Source organism: Schistocerca gregaria, chromosome 2 (assembly GCF_023897955.1).
Source record: "Schistocerca gregaria isolate iqSchGreg1 chromosome 2, iqSchGreg1.2, whole genome shotgun sequence".
NCBI lineage: Eukaryota > Metazoa > Arthropoda > Insecta > Orthoptera > Acrididae > Schistocerca > Schistocerca gregaria.
In genome coordinates this window covers 749830001-749856159 of record NC_064921.1, presented here as the reverse complement: position 1 = coordinate 749856159, position 26159 = coordinate 749830001, and the positions used below count along the sequence as shown (strand labels likewise).

At 38.0% G+C, this 26159-nt stretch overlaps 1 protein-coding gene across 5 annotated transcripts in view; it reads right to left on the bottom strand.

The window, feature by feature from the left end:
• LOC126334930 (insulin receptor substrate 1) overlaps positions 1-26159 on the bottom strand; it is a 211636-nt gene that overhangs the window by 96734 nt on the left and 88743 nt on the right. For 3 of the 5 annotated variants that reach the window (XM_049997664.1, XM_049997665.1, XM_049997663.1), the window contains 3 exons: positions 15008-15169; positions 8264-8465; positions 6440-6636 (listed from right to left, as the gene is read on the bottom strand). In XM_049997664.1, coding sequence (XP_049853621.1) covers positions 6440-6636; positions 8264-8465; positions 15008-15169 — 561 coding nt within the window. The remainder of the gene's footprint in view (positions 1-6439; positions 6637-8263; positions 8466-15007; positions 15170-26159) is intronic. The other 2 variants (XM_049997666.1, XM_049997667.1) reach the window with 1 other exon arrangement.

The window sequence follows — 26159 nt, the reverse complement described above, 5'->3', positions numbered from 1 at the left end:
TTTCGGCCTTTAGTCTGTCATCCTCTGTTTCAGTACCATTTTGGTCACAGAGTGTCTGGACATTTTGTTTCGATCCACCTACTGCTTTGATATAGGACCAAAATTTCTTAGAATTTTCTGCCAAGTCAGTACATAGACCATTACTTTCCAATTCATTGAACGCCTCTCACTACATTTCGCTTCATGTAATTTTTGTTTGTCTGCAAGGCTTTGGCTATGTTTATGTTTGCTGTGAAGTTCCCTTTGCTTCTGCAGCTGTTTTCTAAGTCGGTTGTTGTACCATGGTGGCTCTTTTCCATCTCTTACGATCTTGCTTGGCACATACTCATCTAACGCATATTGTATGATGGTTTTGAACTTTGACCACTGATCCTCAACACTATCTGTACTCGAGACAAAACTTTTGTGTTGAGCCGTCAGGTACTATGAAATCTGCTTTTTGTCACTTTTGCTAAATAGAAAAATTTTCCTACCTTTTTTAATATTTCTATTTACGGCTGAAATCATCGATGCAGTAACCGCTTTATGATCGCTGATTCCCTGTTCTGTGCTAACTGTTTCAAATAGTTTGGGTCTGTTTGTCACCTGAAGGTCTAATACGTTATCGCCACAAGTCGGTTCTCTATTTAACTGCTCAAGGTAGTTTTCAGATAATGCACTTAAAAAAATTTCACTGGATTCTTTTTCCCTGCCACCCGTTATGAATGTTTGAGTCTCCCAGTCTATATCCGGCAAATTAAAATCTCTACCCAGAACTATAACATGGTGAGGAAATCTACTCGAAATATTTTCCAAATTATCCTTCAGGTGCTCAGCCACAACAGCTGCTGAGCCAGGGGGCCTATAGAGACATCCAATTACCATGTCTGAGCCTGCTTTAACCGTGACCTTCATCCAAATCATTTCACATTTCGGATCTCCGTCAATTTCCTTCGATGCTATTGCAAGTATCCAAGTAAACCCTGCCATATCCTTGGTTTCAATGGTATGAAGAAGGTCTTCTCTTTGTTTCTGCATTGGGGAGACCCCTTACTGAGGCAGCTCGCCATTTTCCAAAAATGTGTTACCATTTTCATAGTACCCAATCCTACTTCTTCCTGTAGTACCATGACCACAATAGATCATCATAGTTTGCATCCCATATTCATAAATGGATTGACCATTTCTTGATATTTAACCCTCTGTGGAGCTCAACATCATATACTCTGTGCCAGCCATTAACTTAACTCATATGGCTCAATAAATTACTCTATGTTGCGGCAATGCTGAAATGTTTCTGCATTTGTTTGAGGAGCTTCTTAGACAGATCGAGGTCTTCTAGTATCCTACACAATCTTTCACAATATTCCTTCATGGAATATCTTAAGTTACTTCTACACTCAGGAGCATTCCTAAATTCTATCGATTCTCTCTTGTCCTTGGACCAGTACTTGGATCTAAATGTTAACATGAGTTCACCAAATTTATTGCATCCCTGTGGCACCTTGATAGCATGTTCTTGGATCTCTCCTGCCAGACAATGTTCCACTAGTCTTATCTTTTTAATTTTGGAGCACCCTCCTGCCAATGACCAGCCAAATTCTTCTATAGATATCACAGGTTGAACATCCCCTTTTAGATCAAGTTCTTTGTCGTACCTAGTATGCTACTGAAGTTAATCTGGTCACCTTTCCTGTTTACTTTATTTTTGAAATTAGTGAATATTCCACTGATCTTGTCTGCATCAGCCTTAATTTGTTTAATTTCACCTATGTTTTTCTTTACTACTTCTTGATTCTCTGTCCTTTTCTCTACTTCTGTTATTTGATTTTTGTTTCCTTAATCTCTTTCATGATAGCTTCATTCTCTGTAGCCATTTTGATATTCAGTGTTTCAGTTACTTCAGACCTGGTTCCCATTTCTTCTTGCACTGAATGCTGACTCACATCAACCTTTTTCAACTCTGTCTGAAAGATATTCATGTTTGACTTTATTTTTGTTTTCATTTCTGTTTTTAATGTGGCCATAATGGCATTCACCTCTGATCTGAATACACCCATTTGCGATTGCGAACTATTTATTTTTGTTTTGACATCACCTAATCTCATATTTATGGTTTCTAGTTTTGACCCTCGATATCCTGTATTCAAATCCAACTTGGAATTCACTGATCCTGTTGTTGGTAGTAAGTGTTGACATGAGCTGCCAGTCTTATATCTGCAATGATCAGAATATTGGCAGTCCTTGACTCCCCAATATTCTAACTCCAACCACTTTCCATTAGGCAATCTTCCTTCCTCTTTTTTTCACTCTGATCTATCTCTAATTTTTCCTTTCCTGCCTTCACTGCCTGATCTTCCCTTCAATATTTCGAAATTCAGATATTTTCTCTACAGATTCTGTTCAAGGACTCTTGACTAATCAGTTATACAAGTCCTCTCACAGCTGCCATTTGTAATGTTAACAACTGCCTTGTGATTTTTCTACAAACTCACACTACCGAATTCAGTACATTAAAAGTCATGTCCACCAACCACATCCTTCAGAGTAGAAGCAAATTTTGGAAACATAAGCTTATGGAATACACCCTCCTATACACTGTCCCTGACTTTTTTTGAGTCATCAGTCTTCTGACTGGTCTGATGTGGCCTGCCGCAAACTCCTTTCCTGTGTCAACCTCTTCATCTCACACTAGCTCTTGCACCCATTATTTGCCAAATTATCTGCCCAATATTTTGGGAGGACACTACTCACCTGCACAGAAGTCAAACACAATATATACTGACACCATGATGAATAACAATGGATTCAATGCAGTACCAATTACAAAAAGAGTAAAATACACAACAAAAATAATTTGAACAAGTTACATATTATTAAAACTGAAACTGCGGCAAAATTTAATCATTGAGGGCAGAGGAACTGAATTTAAAATGTTTAGGGGTCAAATAACAAGACTGCAAAGTTCTGCATTAACATAATCTGAACTCTTCTTCAATTTGGTTACAACACTGGGTTCTTACTTATGTGATTTGGCACTGGCACAAGCAGCAGGTAACACCACCAGTCTGTTAGCCTGTTAGCCATTGTTATGGGATAAACTGCAGTCTCCAGAGCTGTGATTGTGAGCAGGCCCTCGCTTATTCCAGCTGGTGGAGGCTCAAATAGTCTAGCACAGCTGGCCATTAATGCATGGCAAGAAAGCACTGCATGGCCCTATCAGTGGATGCCAGCTTGGTGTTGCACTTTTAGCAACCTGACATCTGTGTTTCCTCTTCTGCCAATGTGTGACAATTGTTTCGTGTCCTGTCTTGGCCTGTTGAAATTCTACTGCCTCCCACCACTGTCATTAGATGGCATAAGATGGTTTACGGGTGGCTCAAAGATGCAAAGAGCCACAATATTACATCATTACATGATACCACTACATATAGTTGCCCCCCTCCCCCCTCTTCTGGGGCAGGAAAATCACTGTAGGAAACAAGAGACATTCACAGCCAAAGAGTGCAATGACCCAAGCATTGCTTGAACAACACGACATAATCAGCCTCAAAAATTGTCTAGTATGTTCTACATGAACAGCAAACCCATCTGTGCCATCAACAGACATCATACTTTAAGGCCATGGTAGATTTTATTTCACATTTTGACTTTTCTACTTGCTTCCTATAACATTGTATAGACTTTCCCCACTTTTCGAAATGAAGGCCTTTTACCAACAAAGTGCACTTCAAAACAGCCTTATTTGAGAATGAAATGAACCTCCATACCACACATTCTCATGAATTTCAGTACACCTTAAGTATTAATGTATGAAGTGTATCATCGACTGTGGTTTGATTGATCCCTTTTCCCAACCTATCAGATTGAAGGTACCTGATTTTCCTGTAAACAGTAGCTGCCCCTCCCCTCTTGATTCTTTAGAGCAGCAATCTCCCATAAATAAAGCAGCTTCAATGTCATATTACTTTACAAATTAATTAAATGTTTGAGGTGTATGCAAGAGAAAATTTTAAAAAGGGTTCAAATTATTTGTACAGTTTCTTGAAAGTTGCTACGTGATCTCATTCTCAAATACTGGATAAATATAGTCTGAGTAAGTTGTGCATTATGCTGCTACAAGACATACACAGGATTTCCAATCAAGGAGTCCCTGGTTTCAAAATTATGCATATGGAAAACTAAAGTTAATAGACATGTGCAACAAACTCTGTGCTTACAGTGAAACCTGTAAGAATTTCATGAAGTTACAAAATAATCTGAAAAGCTGCCAGCAGATGGCGTTGTGATTGCAATATGTATTTCCTATAAATAGTGTGCTGCAGCTCAGAGCAATCAGTTCCACAGTTGAAACATGAAAGGTGATTTTTTTTCTGGTACCAGACTACCACAGATACAAACACAAAACAAGGTGCAGTTTTCAAAACACAATTTCAAGTTCCAAAAACCATTTGCAAGCACTTTGCCAAATTCCAACAGAGAGGCAGTGTGGCTGATGATCTAATGGGGAATGTTGGGCCAAGGCAAACTGTAGTTACTCCTGAAAATGTTGATATGGTCTCTGGAATTATTCCGCAAAATCCACAGAAATCTGTCTGAAGAGTTGCATCACAGACTGGTCTGAAGTGCTCCAGCACACTGAAAGCACCGAGACTGAGCTTACACATCCATTCAAAATCCAAAGGCACCAGGCCATACCTGTACAGGTTGTGCAAGAGGAACCAACTTTGTGAACTAGATTCTCATGACAATTGATAATGAAGGATTTGATGCTGGCTGGAGCTGGTTAACAGATGAAGCACACATCCACCTCAATGGAGTCATAACTAAACAAAACTGACAATTTTGGGATTTCCAAATTCCCCATTTGTGTGAAGTGAAACCAAAGTTATACATTGGGCTGCAGTGTTCAGCATATTAATTATTGGCCCCTTTTTCATGCAAGAAAAATCACCAGTGAATGTTACACTGCAGTTTTGAAACAACATTGGAGGATCGACCAGACTCCGACTGGTTCATGCAAGATGAGGCCAGACCACATTGCACCAAAGTGTTTCGCTTTTTGGATGAAAACTTTGGGAATGGAGACATTGTGTCACATTATTGCAAATTTGCTGGTGTGGGGATGGATTGGTCTCCATACCTGCCTGATTTAACTCTTTGTGACTACTTTTTATGGGGCACATTGTAAGACACTGTCTACTGGAATGATCCCATTACAATGGATGAGCTTGAATCCTGTGATGTGATGACACATTTCATTATTTCTTTGTACCACCACCATGCTGTGAGTGGTGGACATCGACAATATTGTGATGTGATTGCAAAGACTACTTGCAGTTGATGAGTTTAATTACACACACTAATAGTGTATGAGCCTCTATGGTATATGGTGCCATATGTTAGCAGCTTTTTGAATTATTATGAAAAATCTATATAAAATTCTTACAGCTTTCTAACAAACATTTTTGCTGTACTATCTATCAATCTGAGTTTTTGAGATATTTAATTTTGAAATCAGGGTCTCCTTCTATGGACACTTTGTACATAGTTTCTGACTTCAGTATTCATCTTATAGTATTCACCTTTAACATACCTTTAACATACCTTTAACATACGATTATACCTCTAAAGAGTAGAATATGACAAGATTTTAAATTTTTAAAATCAGTCAATAATTAGATGATATCTGAAAAATCAAATTTTTGTTTCCCCTGGAACGCGTTAGAAGGCAGCCTGCAATTTGGATTAGATGACTTTTTCAGCCTTTTAATAATACAGAGACTGGAGTTCTTAAAAGACATGTCACTGATCATTTGCAAAGAAACGTGGTTTGAAACGCAATGGCTTGCTAGCACATTTTGCACATTCCATACAAAATCAACACAACATTAAGGCCTTGTCATCACAATTTTCAGGTTTGAAATGTTAGGCTTTTTGTAGTGCTGATACATGAGGATACTTGTTTGTGATACCTCCTGTACAGATGGAAGAAGACCTGGTACCACACTGGTACCCAACTGTCTGCAAGTGTGGTAACTGTTTCATGTACAGCCAATCCATCTCTTCCTCACATCTGCAACATATCTTAGTGTACAAGTGGCTTTGTGTAGTCCTCATATAACAATATAATTGTGTATTCATGGTATTACCTGCCTCCTCAATAAAGGTTGTGTTCTTAAATTATATTTTTCTATTCCAGGTTTCCATGAGCCTGACCCAACGGTATCCTGACACTACCTTCTTCAACAGTAATTTACAACACTGCTGCAGCAAATAATTTCCACCTTATTGTTCCACACACTCTTAAGATTTAAATTTTCTCATTCTGTTTCAAAATTGCACGATCTTTTTTTAATCTCCCATGCCTGCCGGCCACAATATATATCTAAAAACAATCTTGTCCGTGGTAGCAATGCATCTCAAAAGAAAAGAAATTATCTCCACAGATGTAACATACCCGATCCAGGTTGGGTCCAAGTGTAGTCATCACAGTTCTCTTCAAGGATTGCCGGTTCATCTGGTGTGAGAGAGTGGCCAGTCCCATAGCGTGCACCAGTGGGACAGCCCTGATCTCCATCTCCACCCCATCCATCGCCCTCATCAATGGACAGCGATGATCCAGCAGAATCAGTTGAACAAGCACCAGAATTTGGACTGCAAAACCATATTTAATACACCCACAAATTTAGTACATACATGATAAACTGCTGTCTTAAAAAGAGCAGATAATGCTGATCCATGATTTATCCAAAACCAAATTAAGTCTTACGCCGATCATGAATTTTTGTATGGCAATTCCTCCCAAGATGATGTAATTTACAAGAGTCTTTATTTTAGATTTCAGAAATCTCACTTTTTATGACTGTTTGAGAGAGTGTCTGGTAGCATTTACCTTGCCTGAGTTGGTATAATGACACATGATGGGCATTTGTGAATAGAGTTTTGTCTACAGGCCATATGTATGCTGCTACCACATAATGTGATTCAATCCATTTGATATCAATGCAAAATTTTCTATGGCTGCAAATCCATGTATCAAAATAATGTATTGTGAAAACAAAACCTTTCCTGGTATATACATTGAATATTTTGTGGGAATGTGGCCAGATAGAATTGTCCTAATGAGTGAATACTTTGGTAGGTAACCTTTTCCACAGACACTTAATGTAACACAACCTGTTTGAGGGTTACAATTTACATCAAACTAGTGTGTGTGTGTGTGTGTGTGTGTGTGTGTGTGTGTGCGCGCGCGTGCGCGTGTGGGTGGGTGGGCACATGCATGCGCGCGTGTGCCACTTACCAGTTCAATCTCGATGGATTCTCTTAGAATGGAGGTGACAATGTTTGTAGTGTAGCACAGGAACATATTAAAACTTTTGTGGGACCAACAGCATTAACACTAGCAACATACATCTGCATCTACACTCCGCAAGCCACCTTATGGTGTGTGGTGCAGGGTACTTTGTGTGCCATTATCACTTCCCTACTTTCCTGCTCCACTAACAAATGGTGCATGTGATGAACTACTGTCTGTCAGCCTCCACGTGAGCTCGGATCTTTCTTATTTCACCTTCATGATCTTTTCGAGAGATATATGCAGGATGATGCAATATATTAGTTAATTATTCTAGGAATGTACATACTAGGAATTTTGGCAGTATATCACTCTGCAGTGTGTAATGCATCTCTTGTGGTGCCTGCCACTAGAGCTGGACTAACATCACTGCAACATTTTGATGCTTACTAAACATACCCGTATTTGTGTTTTTCTGCTCCTCAACTACGCAACAAAGCAAATGACATCACCTTAGTGAATATGAGAAACTGCTAAATAACATACAGGAGTTTGGCAAGAATAATGTGAACATCCTGTTAATGACACATTTTAACTGATGTTTATCTTCAGATACCTCCATCATTCATTGACACATTCATTTTCCTTGTGTTGGTCTACTGTTTTATTTGACCTGAAATTACTTCAAAAATGAACTGTTGGTGCCTATTTAGTCTGTGCATTCACAGCAATGGTTATGCACTATCTACAAGAGTTCATAGGAAAAGTTTTGTGGTAAACAGAATTGTGGAAAAAAAAGTAAAACTCACTGAGAGGCAATAGGGTATTAATGATGACTGTTAGGTAAAATGGTATTAAAGGCACTGGTTGTTCTAATAAGACCACTGCCACAAAAGTTACTGTTGAAATAATGTGTGTCTACGTAAGAAGTCACTAGAAACACATTATATCAACTAATAATGGTTTTAAAACTGCAATGAAGCTTACCTCACAGGACTAGATCCAACAGGAGGAGAATGGGATATACCACGGCCATAAACAGAAGTGGGACGGTGACCATGGCCAGGCACCAGATGACCACCTCTGGAGGCTCCCAGAATTCCAGGCAGTGGTTGAGGGTGACCTTCACTAGTTGTACGAGCCCTCGAAGGCAAGCTGTCACACCTTTCACGTCCCTGACCAGTTGAACCTGTGACAAAATGTACAAACGAATATTAGTTGCTTGCCTTCTACGTCTTTTCTAATGAAAGCCAGTTTGTTCTCACAAAATAATTTTTAGCTGTAACAGAGCTAAACCATAAGATATAGAGGACAAATGTAGTGCAATTCTTCTACAAGCATTCTACAGTTATCTAGTCAACTTGTACATCTAAAATGCAATTAAACTAATTGCTGGAAGATACACCACATGATGTGCAAGAGATACAGTGCTCAACTGACATACATAGAATAGCTTTAATAAACGCTATTTTCGCAATGAATGAACAATAAATTCTTCAGTGCTTTGTGCTGGTTTCGTGCAATTCACTGATGTCATGTTAAACTGCTATGTAATTGAAATATGGTGGTTCTCTGAAGTACCCTTCCTGGGGGCTAAAATCTTTTGCCATTTCTAGTACTGATCACAATTTGCAATGTAATCATTTACCCTGTGATGCAAAGAGGTGTCAACTGTATGGTCACTCTCTCATGGACCCCTCAAGTAATATCTTCAGGAAGCAATTAACAAGGCAAAATAAGTGTGTGGAGTACGCCAGAAAGTAATGGCAAGCAAGGAAGAACTGCATACTATGATTCACAGAGGAACATTTGATCTATGTGGTACTTGGCCGTTACTCTCATGCAACACTGCAATTACATGAAAAATCAATATTGCATGATAATTATCATTACAAAGACTTAATAATGTAGGTAGCCCAGATTCTGTTTCAAAAAACATCTCTAATCACGAAAAAAACATTGTTACTCGTATACCTGTTATTTCATAAGGGAGGCAATATTCATCTTTTTATGCACATAAACAGATTAATACAAAGTTTTGCTTCAACTTTCAGTCATGCTAAGAACCAATCCACATCTACATCTACATAGATACACTGCAATGCAAGTCACTGTACGGTTTGTGGCGGAGGGTACACTGTACCACCACTTGTCATTTCCCTTCCTGTTCCATTCGAAACAGATAAAGGAAAAAACAACTGACTGTACACCTCCATATGAAACCTACTTTCTCATATCTCATCTTCGTGGTCCTTACGTGTGATGTATGTTGGCGACAGCAGAATCATTGAGCAGTCAGCTTCAAATGCCAGTTCTCTAAATTTTCTCAATAGTGCTTCTTGAAAAGAACGTCGCCTTCCCTCCAGGGATTCCCATTTGAGTTCCCAAAGCATCTCTGTAACACTTATATTTTGTTCGAATCTCCTGATAACAAATCTAGCAGCCTGCCTCTGAATTGTTTTGATATCTTTCTTCAATCTGACCTGGTGCAGATCCTAAACAATTGAGCAGTATTCAAGAATAGGTTGTACCAGCATCCTACATGCGGTCTCCTTTACAGGTGAACCACTCTTTCCTAAAATTCTCCCAATAAACAGAAGTTGACCATTCACTTTCCCTACCACAGTTCCCAAATATTCGTTCTTCCTCATATTGCTTTGCAATGTTATGCCAGATATTTCAATGACTTGATTATGTCCAGCAGGACACAAGTAATACTGTATCTGAACATTACAGTTTTCTTCCTACTCATCTGCATTAACTTACATTTTTCCACATTTAGGGCTACCTGCCATTCATCACACCAACTGGAAATTTTGTCCAAGTCATCTTGTATCCTCCTACAGTCACTCAACTTCGACAACTTACCGTACGCCACAGAACCATCAGAAAAACTCCGCAGACTGCTGCCCACTCTCCCCGCCAAATCATTTATTTATATAGAGACCAAGATCTGTCCTATCACACTTTCCTGGGGCACTGCAGGGTTCTATTATTTAAGAAGTCTTCGAGACACTCCCATATCTGTGAACTTATTCCATATGCTCGTACCTTCATCAACAGCCTGCAATGTGTCACCATGTCGAATGCTTTCCAGAAATCAAGAAATATGGAATCTGCCTGTTGTCCTTCATCCATAGTCCTCAGTATTTCATGTGAGAAAAGGGCAAGCTGAGTTTTGCACGAGCAATACTTTCTAAAACCTTGCTGATTCGTGCATATAAGCTTCTTAGACTCAAGAAAGTTTATTATAATCGAAATGAGAATATTTTCCAAAGATTCTGCAGTAAACCAATTGGATTAAACACTCATAAATTAAATTAATGGAACCAACTAAGAGGCAACAACAAGAAATATCAGTCCAAATCACTGAGAAATGCTGAACTTTCAATGTAATGTTGTAATAAATGAAAAATTTAAGCCAAACAGGGATTCATAGCCACATCTCATGTTTATCACTAGCAGTCAACTTAATTGTTAACCCATGACAGCATGACTCCAGATCCAGCTCATATTTTCAGTCGCTGTTGTTTCCTACAATTACTTCCAAACACAAGTTCTGACTGAATTACACAGTGACAATGTTATATTAAATGAAGTAATTTCAATTCCAGTTTCGCTAGTTTTTTTTTTTTTTTTTTTTTTTTTTTTTTTTTTTTTTTTTTTTTTTTTTTAAAAAGCTTAATTGAAATGTAAACGACACCTGAATTCAAAAACACTCTTTACATAAAGCAGACAGATCTAGTTTGACCATAGAATATGCAACAAACAATTTTGGAGTTTCAGTTCTAATTAGCTGAAAGCCAGAAGTTCTTATAGGAAAGAGGCGACCGTGGGTTAAAACTCTAGCTCAGTCCAACTGGAAAAATAACATCATGGTTAAATGTCCCACAGATGACAAAGTCATGTAAGATCATCCTGAATTGGAAGAGCACTGTCAGTGAAGCACACGGAAATAGGCTTGAGTCCCTGCCTAGTTAGAATATTCAAATTCTGTGGAATTTATTACAACGTTTCATGTGTAATAATGGTTCTTCACTTATTATGCCTGACTTTCCTTGAATGGTGATGTGATTTGGGAGAAGAAGACCATTGACAGCATATTTATCCTAGTGTACGATTTCCTCCTAGTGTATGATTTGCTAATTGAAAATAAACATACTTAGTTTGATAGTTACTCAGCTAAGTATAGTAAACATACAATTTAATAAATTATGTGACACAAACACTGCCCATTACTTACCTTTATGTACCAAAATATTTAGTACTGCTAATAGAAACATATGAAAGTGAAAGTTATACATTCCTACGTTTTGGAACTAACACTAATACATGTAAGAGATAGGTTTGTCTCATCCTTGGGACTGAGTGACCTGATCTTTCTCCTCTGCCAGCTAAGAAGCTATCAGTTTCAGAAGCTAGTGCGTATGTCACTTTTATATGTGTCTATTGGCAGTACAGATATTTCTCCTGAAAGTGAGTACTGGCCAGCCTTGTCATCTCATTATTTATTAGTTTTAATGAGTGAATTTTCCTTTGATACAGTAACACAACTTGTCATTATCAATTAAAGAGAATAACATCAAATGTTACTGTACACAGGCAGCCTGGAAAATTTATGTCTCACTCATTTAACTACTGCAGTAACGAAGTTCCAAAGCAGCACAGCACAACCGGCACCAGGAAGAAAGGAAAGAAATAAGGCAACCTATATGTGTTAAGTTCTCTCACAGTGACAACAAATAAATACTGCATATAAAACTGTAGGGCAGCACACCCCCCCCCCCCCCCTCTCCCCTGTCCTGTTGTAAAGCCAGACAAATAAAATGTCAAAACCTCCTCTCATATGCTTTCTTTCAATACAGTTACACTGCAAATATTAGAAAATGCTGAAACCCTTTGGCACAGCTTTGGAAAATAGTGTGTCACTCAACTGTTCAATGAGGAATTCTATCTAGCAAATAATACATTTAATAAGCGGAAATGCTAGTTCAACTCAAAATACATCACCAACTAGGAGAAAAAAGTTTTCTGAGATTTATGAGCAGATACTTCTTAGATATAATTTACATTATACAAAGTAAGCTACACGAAATTACAAACTATTGAAAATTCTGAGCCCTAAGCAAATATATACCATCATCTACTGATATACATAGTTACAGATGCAAACCGAATTGTAACAGCAATGAAAATCTTACATGTTAACACTTACTAGGAACCTGAAGTATGCCACAAGCACCAAGTTCTTATATTAATCTGTCAGATTTATACTTACCTATAGCTAGTTTAAAGGATAAATTTCTTGTTTACAAGTAATATAGATTATCAGTAGTCAATTAGTTTCACACTAACCTGTGTAAATATGCTGCAGCTACGGCCTGAAATATCATTGTGGAAAGTTTACAAGAAATTGCTTTTCTTTGCTGCTGCTACTATCCATCAGATATTAAGGATAATCCACATGTCTTCCAAATTCACAAAGCATGTTTGCATGTCAATTCCTCATGGTCACATCAAACCATTAAAATTCACATGTGAGTCATCTTGACTATTGCTGTATATTCACTTCAATCTAGGATGACAGCATGCCCAAGAGCATGAAAATTAATTTTCCTGATTCTTAATTAAAAGTAAAAGGTAGCGATTTCACAGTGTTCTGTCATATCCACAAAGAAGAAAATGGCAGACCTATTCAAGAACAACGACTACCTTACGAAAATTCTAGTGCTGTTGAACTTCCCCCCCCCCCCCCCCTCTCTCTCTCTCTAAACAGCAGTAATATATTTTGTCATTCTGTAATTAAGTACATCAAAGAATATCAAATAAGTGGATGATATGCAGCACTTTGAGTCACATCTCTGTTTATATTTGATTTAAGCACTCATCTCCAAAACTAAGAATGGAAATGTGTGCTCGAATGAAACCAACTGAAGATGGGCACAAGTTCAGAAACAGTTGTATGTTAAATATAACCATCTTCTTCTGTGACAGATAGCTGTTATTATTCTACACCCTATAAACAAACAATGGAAAATCTAGGATGGAATGTAACAATATTATGAAAAGGAAAGTTGCTATTCACCATAAACCAGAGATGCTGAGTTGCAGATAGTCACAGCAAAGAGACTGTCACAAATAAAACTTTCAGCCATTAAGGCCTTCGTCAACAATAGACGACGACGACGGCACACACACACACACACACACACACACACACACACACAACTGCAGTCTCAGGCAACTGAAACCAGTTGTGCATGCGAATTACGTTGGCGCGAGCGCGCGCGTGGCGTGTGTTGCCTATCGCTGACATAGGCCTTAATGGTCAAAAGCATTGTCACAGTCTTTTTGTTGTGCCTATTTGCATCTACAGTATATGGTGAGTAGCAACTTTCCTTTTCATAATATTGTTTGAAGAATGATACTGCTGTGTGTCACTGTTAAGACAGGAATGTAAGGTACTGAATTCAAGCCCGAGGTCAATGAGTAAATAAGGCATTAGTATTGTCAGCAGAAAGTACTGTGAGTGAACGGAACAGCTAAGCTAGTTTCCAAACACAATACACAAAGCACATCCCAACAACATCTGCATTGTTTTGTAGGTATTTTCAAAAGCAATACAGATTCAAACCAGCCTTCAGGCTTGAGACAACACACAATGAGCTGACTGTACAGCCAGTTTTAAATTTGATGGTCGAGTGGGTCACATGACAAAAAATTCAACTTTTTGCAGATTTAACTCTGGCTGACCTTAGGATATTTTACGCCATAAATAACTTCTTTCATCTTCGGTATAACTTTGTCTGTGTGAAAAATGTTGAGTTGTACCATGCTTCAAATTTTATATTAAACTGTGGATTTCCTTGCAACAAGCTTCATGAATCAGTTCACAGGTCAGACGAATGTAATTACATATACCACCACCTTCAACAGGGCCATAACACTTGTGTTTAAATGAACCTCTAATTTGAGAGCAGTTTCTTTTGCTCCACCCATACAAACATTTATACATGAGTATGGATCAAATACTAATGAGCCTTTCTGAATTGCATACCCACTGGCTCACTGGACGTCTGGTGTGCTTGAGGAGAGAGAGAGAGAGAGAGAGAGAGAGAGAGAGAGAGAGAGAGACTCACAGAAAAAGGCAAAGTAGTTAGAAATGTATTCACCAGAATCAACCTTCCATTGTGCAATCAAGTGCACTGTTTTGAAATTTTCTATCATTAAAACAGTGTACTGGTCAAGGACTCCAACCCTGGAACCTTGCATTGTCTTTAATTGCAACACAATAAATGAAAGAGCTATCTAGGAAAGATTCATGACCCATTCTCACAGCTTCACTTCTGCCAATACCTCTTTCCTATCTTCTAAACTTTACAGAAGCTCTCCTGCACGTCTTTCTGCCCTCCCGGGACAAAGGACTGTGTGAAGTACTAGCTTAGCCACAGCCTTAACTTTTGTACAGGGAACACAATGTTATGCCTGGCAAATTTTAATTATTGTTATAATTCTATGCTGCCTCCTCCAACCAATTATGACTCACCTAACTGCTGTTGTCCTCCTTGTTCTCACCTCTTAGTTGCAGTGGCAATCAATTGCCTCATAACGAAAGAAGATAGTGCACTGACAAATATTTGGAGCAAAGTAAAAGAGAAAACCATAGACACCTTTCATAAGTGTCTTTTAATTTTTCCCGAGGAGCTTGCGGCAAATGATATTAATACGTACCGATCCTTGGGGCTGTGATGCCTGCCCCCGATCGCCGACCACCTCTGGGGGTGGGGGTGGGGGCAGGGGCAGAGGGTGCAGGGCTCACGCCAGTGTCGTCACTCAGTGGAAATGAGTATGTGCGCTGATGGTTCACAGGCGTCGCAGGACTTACACACATTGCTGCAACACACTTCCTCTCAGGTTTGGTTTGCCATTCCACCACCAAGAACTCACCATAACAACCAGCTGGACTGGTGGACTAAGTTAATGGATGTTGAAGGGAGTTGGAAGAAAGTACACAGTTATCCACAGGAAGTGCAACTGTCCTAATAGATGCATGTCACTTGCAAAGAGTAAGGAAGTACGCTATGCTAACTATGGTGATAAAAAGAGAATCTCATCAATAAGAAATGCCTCACTTTCAAAAGCACAAGTACATTAATTATTTTCCTTGTGGTTATTGTTTATTTTTTAATTCTGCACAAATAAAGAGTTAACATTAAACTGAACAGCAGTAAATATGTTAACACTTACACGACACCTAGGGTTATTCTGACACATTTCAAACACATGATCCAGCAGAATTGTAACACAGATCATCATCATGTTATTTATGAATGGCTTTTTAATTATTATTTTTCAGTAGAGACTATTTCCACTGCAAAGAATGGCTGCAGATGATGCCCATTAAATGGTATGTAAATTGAGAATTTTTGGATTTACGCTGTGTGAAACTGAATGGATTCAAGTGCCTTCAACACAAAAGACATGACAAAAATAAACAGCCATTCAGGTGTGTCAGAAGCCATGACAGCCAACCCACCTGCATAGACTAAGAAGTCATGCTGGTAAAACAAATAAAAGTAATAAGAGAGTATGCACATTATGAGTCTTATCTTTATTGTCACCAAATGTATATCCCCTAAATTATGCTGTCATTGTGTACTTAAAATTATTTATTATGGTTACATTTATACACTACTGGCCATTAAAATTGCTACACCCAGAAGAAATGCAGATGATAAATAAGTATTCATTGGACAAATATCTTATACTAGAACTGACATGTGGTTACATTTTCATGCAATTTGGGTGCACAGATCCTGAGAAATCAGAACCCAGAACAACCACCTTTGGTCGTAATAATGGCCTTGATACGCCTGCGCATTGAGTCAAACAGAGCTTGGATGGCATGTACAGGTACAGCTGCCCATGCAGCTTCAACACAATACCACAGTTCATCAAGCGTAGTGACTGACGTATTGTGCCGAGCCAGTTGCTCAGCCGCCATTGACCAGACGTTTTCAATTGGTGAGAGATCTGGAGAATGTGCTGGCCAGGGCAGCAGTTGAACATTTTCTATATCCAGAAAGGCCCGTACAGGACCTGCAACATGCGGTCGTGCATCATCCTGCTGAAATGTAGGATTTCGCAGGGATCGAATTAAGGGTAGAGCCACAGGTCATAACGCATCTGAAATGTAATGTCCACTGTTCGAAGTGCCGTCAATGTGAACAAGAGGTGTTCGAGACGTGTAACCAATGGCACCCCAATACCATCATGCCGGGTAATACGCCAGTATGGCGATGACAAATATACGCTTCCAATGTGTGTTCACCGTGATGTCGCCAAACATACATGCAACCATCATGATGCTGTAAACAGGACCTGAATTCATCCGAAAAAATGAAATTTTGCCATTCGTGCACCCAAGTTCGTCGTTGAGTACACCATCGCAGGTGCTCCTGCCTGTGATGCAGCACCAAGGGTAACTGCAGCCATGGTCTCCAAGCTGATAGTCCATGCTACTGCAAACGTCGTCGAACTGTTCATGCAGATGGTTGTTGTCATGCAAATGTCCCCATCTGTTGATTCAGGGATCGAGACGTGGCTGCATGATCCATTACAGCCATGCAGATAAGATGCCCGTCTTCTCGATTGCTAGTGTAACGAGGCCATTGGGATCCAGCACGGCGTTCTGTATTACCCTCCTGAACCCACAGATTCGATATTCTGCTAACAGTCACTGGATCTCAACCAATGCGAGCAGCAATGTTGCGATACGATAAACCGCAATCACGATAGGCTACAATCCGACCTTTATCAAAGTCAGAAATGTGATGGTATGCACTTCTCCTCCTTACACGAGGCATCACAGCACTCCTACTTGTGTAAGAGAAATCGGTCGGAAACTTTCCTCATGTCAGCACGTTGTAGGTGTCGCCACCGGCGCCAAACTTGTGTCAATGCTCTGAAAAGCTAATCATTTGCATATTACAGCATCTTCTTCCTGACAGTTAAATTTCGCATCTGTAGCAAGTCATCTTCATGGTGTAGCAATTTTAATGGCCAGTAGTACATTAAACATTGTTGAGTTACAAACTAGGCCTACATTAGTATAAATCTGCCCTATTAGGAGTTCAGATAATGTGCCTTATGGCAGCATATACAAAAAATTGGGGCTCTGCAGTTAGTGCTACATAGAGAGAAAATTTCAGTTATCACAAAACCATAATGGTTGTGAATATACTATTGGTTTCGGATTCAATCGGTGGACTGCCGAATAACTTTTTTCTGGCAATAGTTTGGTGACTGAAACGATATAAGTTGCACCATGGTTCACAACCCTATTAAACTGCTGGTCACCTAGAACAGGATGGGTGAGACGCTACTGTGCTGCTTGTCGAGTATCTTCTGTACTGTGTCAATGTTATGTTCTCCCCTTTATTTTCAAGCAGCTGACTGCTACACAAGCATTAATGTCCCATCTATTGCCATTATCAATGTGTTCCAGTTCTGTTACTATATGCATTGGCACACCTGTATATGTAGTGACAGTTCTGCATCCGTAGTGGACTTTATCAACTAATTGTTTTTTGCATTTTGAAGTTTGGGCAATCTACATTACATCCATTTATCATGACCATTTATCTTAAATCAGTTTTCACTGTGGTATGAACTTATGAGATGGTAGTGTTCATACCACTATGTATCTCCTTTATTTAAGCATGCATTTCATCCATTTATAAAACTGTATAATGACAAAATTATTGGTTTCCCATTCCATCAATTATTGTTTTTAATATGACTGAGAAATATAGTAGACAGTTGATGACTCAGGTGCATCACATACAGGTCATCTTACTGTTAAGTGAAGTTATTGTGAAAATATTTATTGCCATAAGGGGTGCTACTCACATAACATAAGCAGATTTGTGTACCAGTACACATTTAATGCTAAGCAAAAAACCTTCTAAACCCTGTAAGCAGTTTAGAGCAGATTTCAGAAAATTCTCACAGCTTAACTAAAATTTTATAATTTTAACAAGCTCCCTATCAGGCAGTCTCTTGGAGTGTGAGCATGTCGTATGACAAAAGGTCAGTCAAAAAATAATACTCAGTCAATTGCAGGTCAGTAATGGTAAGTTCTGGGAAAATGAAACTGTATGGGTATAAGCATTGGTTCTTTGGCACCTAACCTTCTTCCCTTCCTTTCTGGCACCCTTTCCCCTGCCAAGTAGGGACTTCTCCAATTTCATGGAGAACCAATCATATCCATATAATGTCATTATTAAAAAATGTCAATTTCTGTTGTGGAAACGAGGATGGTTTACTGAGCATTGAATCAAGTGTCTCATATATTGCGTGACACAACCACAGCCTCAAACAACAGATTTTCATTTCCCTTGTGTTTACCATTGCTGGGCTACAGTGGATAATACACTGCTTTTTGACTGATCTTCATAATCGCTTAGCGTTTCAATGCAGTACTGGGAATACCAGTTATGTGATAGTGTTACAAAATACATTAATATTTTGTAATGGTATGTGGCTTTTCAATGTTTTTACAATCCGATGTATAAGACATGGACAACAGACGATGTCCAAACTTCAACTGTACCTCGACAAGAAAGTAGTGGTCACGACTTTCCTAACGAAATCTGTGTTGTTTCATTCAAACAGCAGCATAACTCATTTCTAAGTTTTGTAATCTTTTTCTACTGATCCTCCAAGTGACTGCCAACAAATGTAACAATTATGAAGACACGTCATTAATGAAGGACATATAAATTAAAACATGTAACTATGAACTTGGTTGTAAAAGCAGCAACACCCAGAACTGTTGCTGTTTACTGTGTATTCTTCCATTATAAAGTGTACAGGAATTTGGATGAAATGTTGGATGTTGGATCTTGTAGGAAAATGGAAACCACCAGCCCAGTCTAGTTATAAGCTGACAGCATTAAGCATAAAGCTGGCACCTCAAGTTGCAAGCACATAGATAATTAAAAAAATGATGATGTAAATAAAATAGAAAGAAACTTCCACATGGGAAAAATATATTAAAAACAAAGATTCCAAGACTTACCAAGCGGGAAAGCGCCGGAAGACAGGCACAATGAACAAAACACACACACAGAATTACTAGCTTTCGCAACCGATGGTTGCTTCTTCAGGAAAGAGGGAAGGAGAGGGAAAGACGAAAGGATGTGGGTTTTACGGGAGAGGGTAAGGAGTCATTCCAACCCCGGGAGCGGAAAGACTTCCCTTAGGGGGAAAAAAGATGTCTGCTTGTGTCTGTGTATGTGCGGATGGATATATGTGTGTGTGTGTGTGTGTGTGTGTGTGTGTGTGTGTGTGTGTGCGCGCTAGTGTACACCTGTCCTTTTTTCCCCCTAATGGAAGTCTTTCCGCTCCCGGGATTGGAATGACTCCTTACCCTCTCCCTTAAAACCCACATCCTTTCGTCTTTCCCTCTCCTTCCCTCTTTCCTGAAGAAGCAACTATCGGTTGCGAAAGCTAGTAATTCTGTGTGTGTGTTTTGTTCATTGTGCCTGTCTGCCGGCGCTTTCCCGCTTGATAAGTCTTGGAATCTTTGTTTTTAAGATAATTAAAAACATATAACAATGTAATTCCACTGACAACTGCACTGCATACTTTTTACAATGTTGCATAAAATTACTCTAGAAGAGTAGGTGCTAGGATGAAAAACGAGAACTGGCAGAGACCAACTAAAGGGATCATCCCATCAAACTGGAGGATATCGACACCATGATTTGAACACACCTCTTTTAAGGTGGCAAGCTTCACATTTCATACTAGACCACATCATTCCCACAAGGAGCATATTAAGTCAATTGTGTCACAATTTATTCTTTGCATTAATAGAAAGCCAAATTTCATAGTTGTGACTACTTTTATTTGAAATACTTCTTCATGTATTTTTTCCCTTTTTATTGGGTTGATTTTATCTAAAATTAACACGCAGTTTACACGTCAGTTGATAATTTTTTTCTCTTGAGGGACATGTAATTTTAATTAATTATCTTTCCACACTTATATGTCTACATAGGAATAATATGAATAAAGCTGACACCCACAAAATTATAAAAACACAATATAGTGCTGAGCTTAGGGTAAGAATAGGGTATGTACAAAGGTGTCAAGGAGAAAGAAATGTCACTCCAAACATTTGGTTAGAAGAAAGTCAAAGCAAGGACACAATTAGAAAGTAATGATTGAGAACTAATATAAAAGGAACAAAATCACCTGGTGGAGCTAGAAATGATACAAAAGCGAGTCCAAAATGATGTGAAAAATATTAAGGTGAAGGGGCGAAAACTGAAGGAACAATGTACAAAATTAAGTAGAAGTAAATAAAATAAGAGGTATGGCATATACAAACATTACATACATTGATTTAGATATTCATGTAGATAAGAAAAGAGAATGATAATGTGGAATGTAGACAGTGTGTTAGGGAAAGTAAGTCTACAGGACAAGGAAATTAAATTAAGGCAAATCATATACATATTGAGTTGAAAAGAAATAACAGTTGACTGCAAGTTACACCCCCACACATAAGTCACTGAAAACTGTAGTTGAAATGCTAGAGGTAGGAAAATATCTGAAGGTCAGGCCTTGATATGAGTACATAAGGAAAATCATCAATGATGTGGGATGCAGCAGTTATGCTGAAATGAAGCAGATAACTGACAAGTCACCAGAATGGGGAACCACATCAAGCTAGTCTTAGGATTGATGACTGTAACAACAAAATACTGAAGGCCAGTTATCACCTCTGGTGCTTAAGAGAATTGGTATAGAGGATCGTAAATCATTGATGGGGCATTTGATGTTGCAGGTATTAAGTTTGTCTGCATTTAATCATTTAGTGATCATGTCAGTATGAAACACTGGACAGAACTTGCAAGATCATCGATAGACAACTTATACTCTCATACACTACACTTCCCTAGATAACATACATTTTACAAATAAAGATGAATTAACCATTTCTGATTCCATCACGAACCATTGTGCACAGTGATACTAGACTATAAAAAACAAGCCAGTTGCAATCCTATTAGCTTTTATTATTCTTGAAAAGCTAGATTCCGGCTATAAATAGCCATGTTCAGTGCATTTTCATTATATTTCAACAGACTTGCAGCAGTTCATGTCATAATATGTTCTTACAGGCGTATAGGCAGGACACTGACAGTTCACGTTACCATGTGTTCTTACAGGTGTATATGCAGAAGGACACTGAGTGACCTAACTACACACCTTAAAAACATATGGTGACAAATACAGCTGTGATTCTCTTAAAATATAACAAAAATGTGGTGAAGGTGGCTATTTATGGCTGAAATCTAGAGTTGGAAGAATAATAAAACCTAATGGGATTGCGAATGACTGCTATGTGCCTCTCCTTCCTCAAGTAAAGATGAAACAAACAGTTAATTGCATAGATGAAGTTTTACTACAGAACTATTTACACAGATAAGATGTTGGCTTCTATTAAGATCTACAAAACTTTAAACAGTGTTTGTGTGGTTCTGAAAGACAAAAAGAGTTTATGAGATACCCATCACAGAAATAACCAACACCAAAGCAAACACTGTCAAAATAACTAGTACCATTTCCATTTTTCGAAAATGTTACTCTGAAACCAATGTTGCTACCCATTGCTGTACTGCTTTTTGTGTGTATTTTTTTGTAGTTTCAATGGAATCTTGCAAAATTTCTCCCCTTGCTTTTTCATTGTATATTAAAATTTAAGTAGCTTTCAGAATACTTACTACAACTGAGCCACAAGTATCATATTTTCTTCAGTATGGTTTTGAAAACTCCACACAAATGTCCTCATTTTTTCCTCGTCTTTTATTCAATGTACAAATTTCAATTTTATTTCATATAATGTTAGAACTTCACAAACTGGTCAGGTATTCAAGGCCTGTTCAAGAAATTCCAGAACTTTGTCCATAAAAATTTTCTACACTTGCCTTTTACTGATTGTCCATGGTCTCCTTCGAAATACTCTTCTCCATAATTTATATATCACTCCCAATGCTATTTTCACTTGCAGAAGCAGTCTTGGCAAACTTCTTGCTCGATTTTGCAAAGTGCTGTCTGCGAATTTTATTTTATCTCGTCTATCATTGTAAATCTTCATCCTTTCCTCGAGGTTTTCAACTTTGGAAAGTAAAAAAAAGTTTATAGGGGCCAGATCTGGTGAGTATGGAGGATGAAGCAGCACAATGCTTTCATTTTTTGTGCAATAGTCATGCACCAACAGGGATGAATGTGCAAGTGCATTATCGTGATGTTAGAGCCATGAATTGTCTCGCCACATTTCAGGCCGTTTCCTTCTCACATTTTCTCACAGGCTTCACAACACATCCTGGGATTCATCATGAGCAAATCCTTCAAAGTCAAAGAAAAGTATCAGCACGGCTTTGACATTTGATATGACCTGAGGAGCTTTTTGATTTTGGAGAACTTTTCCTGACCCACTGTGATGAATGAACTTTAAGTCTCAACATCATAACGAAAGACTCACATCTAATCACCAGTTATTATTCTCTTAAGGAACATCTTGTTCTCTTTTGCGCAATCCAAAAGCTCTTCACAGATTGCAAGGCAAAGGTCTTTTTGGTCTCCACTCATGAGCCGTGGGACGAACTTGGCAGCAACATGATGCAAGCCAAAATGCTGTGTCAGGATTTCATGACAAGATCCAACTGAAAAGTTACATTCTTCTGCAATCTCTCGTACAGTCAATCATCAATTGGCATGCACAATTTCGTTGACATTCCTAACATGAGAATCGTCGGTCGGTGTCAAAATACGTCCTGAGTGACAGTCATCATTAACTTCCATTTGTCCATTTTCAAGCCGTGTGAACCATTCGTTAACACTGAGTACAGCTTAAGCACTCATCACCGTAGGCTTTCTGCACCATCTGGTGTGTTTCTGTAAAGATTTTCTTGAGTTTTACGCAAAATTCAATGCAGACGCATTGCTCCTCTAACTTCGCCACTTTGAAATTCGCTAACTATGTGACACAATGTTCTACTCAATACAGTACTGATTAATAATTAACATACACACAACAATGAAACTGCCAGCAATTACATATTAAATACTGGAGGTGCAGGTTCGCTCCAACACACCTTGTACGGTCACTGCCAGCATACAGGTTGTAAAACATAACAACTGAAGAGTTTTTGCTATTCTCTCTCTCTCATTATATATAAAATTGCATTCTCCTTTCACATTAGTATGAAATATATCAAATGTGAAAATTTGAACAATTTCTTCTACATGTCATTGAATAATTTTTAATTATAACAAACACTACTGTTGCTTACAAGACTTGTAACCTTAATGATACTCAAAATAAAAAAGTTGATAAAAAGGTGCATTCTTGGCTTATATTGAGTCAATCTGGTTATTGCTTGAACTAAATTATGAAATAAATGCGTGAATATAATATGCCTATATAGTTTCATGTATAGCCCAACTATATTTTAATTGAAACAGGATGTATCCCAGATGATGTGGATCTAATGCTGCGAAACTAGTTGGACCATTAAATATTTATCGTACAGCTGAAGCGATCATTTTCATCATGATACTTATATGTCTCACTATTTCATCATGATACTCATATATCTCACTCAGGCTACAAGCACTTCAAAATGTTGGTTACTATGTGTCTTCACTTAAAGTGCTCTCGTTTTGGTATAATGCTACTTGTGTAGTCCTTGAAAGTAAATCAAATCTGTCTTTTCACATACTTCTGTATTGTCATGTGGATATAGCTGAGCATTTTTACATGCACTTTAGAGAATCAAATCTGAAATTTCTGCACTTTTGATTTATTAATATACTGAATGAATTTAAGAAAAACAATGAGTTTCTTGGCCCATGGGGCCTGATGACCTCAGATGTTAAGTCCCCTAGTGCTTGGAGCCATTTTTCTTGGCCCATGACTTACTAAATAAAAGTAGCTCTGGCTTTGAATTGGCACAAATATATTTACAGTCAGTCAGCCCTAAAGGACCCATGTCTACTTGCAAAATGATTAATTTGCAAATAGGATGCAGTATGAGTGACAATTGTGAATCTGACATCAGGAGTTATTGACACATGGACACAAATCTAGTTCAAAAATGTCAATTTCTCAATATAGCACCAGTGGAGATTGCAAAAATAAGCTCAATCACTGAGCTGAAATTGTACTATCAAAACTTAAATGCATTTTTCCACATAAAATTGGTAATCTGAAACTAAATTAAAAAGGCCAATTTACAGAAGCCATTGAACTTTATATTTTCTTGGCTCTCACAATACCAAAGATCTCACAGTCAAATGAACTGCAAATTCAAAAGAATTAATTGATACTACTGTCACAAATCATAGGAATACTGCAAACATTGTAAATATCAGTCATGCTGCCAGTGTAATCACATTACCAAGAAAAGAAATAACAGTTAAGATGAGGATAGGAAAACAAATAAAGAACTACTTTATGCTTATCAAAATGTGATAAATACTTCCTACAATAGTAAGCAGACATAGTGCAATTAAATATTTTCACACAGAAAATACCTGACAGTTATGCTACAGTAACATGTGAGGGAAAAAAAATTTAAAAAAATGGTGCCATTAATTACAAAGGAAATACAGAGACTAAAACTACAGACTTACTGACTTGTATCACCTTGTTATGCACATATAAAATATGTAAATATGACACTGACTGAAGTAAAAAAAGTTGACATAATATTCTACAGATATACTGAACACACAAAAATACAGTTGTTGAAGCGCAGAATAAGCAGCATATCTATTTGTAATACACATGCTTTATCATACATGCAAAGGAGTGCATAGAATGCAGTGAAACCACACATAATGCACACAATTAAATAATGTGAATTAATAGTAGTATAGTCTACAATAACACAAAGGTAACTCAGTACAAATAATGAAATTTCCAAATAACTTAGCAAAAGCAAATACGTATTTCAGTTATCCCATTAAACCAAGATTAATAAAGCATTTGGTTGCTGAACTATGTTTCCCAACAGGGTAAAAGGCTATATTAGTACAGTATCCATTGGTACCAGAAGTGGAAACAGCATCCCATTTCATACACAGACACATTTCTGGAGATATGGTTTTGTGCCACAAACTGCATCAACAGTCTACAATCAAGTCTATATAGGAAGAAAAACTAAACATTTAGGGCAAGTACACTGAATCAACATTTAGAATTATGTACACAATGCAACAGCAGCGAATGAATACACTAAGGCAGATATACTGTCTCTCAAAGACTGGTATATTTGTAGACACTTTCATAAAGATAAGATGAATATGGATGGTGATCTGGAGTTTTATGTAAGTATAAGATCATGTAAAAAAAAAATCAGAATAGACTTAAAGATAGAGAATTATTCAGTATTAGTACTCAGTCAGTGAGTGACCAACTTACAGTTGACAGTACTTCGAATCCCCACATTAGGAGAAATCTTTTAAGATATTGACAGCAGCTGTCAACCAGGGAATGACAAAGGAACATCAGTTGACTGTGGTGAGGAACACACACACAGGAGCAGGTGGTACATAGATGTTGCAAAGTGACAGCTCTGTCACTGTGAACATATTACTCCGAGGCTGGAAACTATATAAACACTTTCAGCTGTAATGACACTGGAAATGATACAATGATCTTCATTTTTATGTTTATTTTGTATAGGATATATTTCAATGGAACATTATAAAAGTTGCCTGTAAAGTATGGATGCAAGTTTAATAAAATATAGAGGGAAAGTTATTTTTCTGCTGCACTCTCCATGGAATTGTATGCAGCACT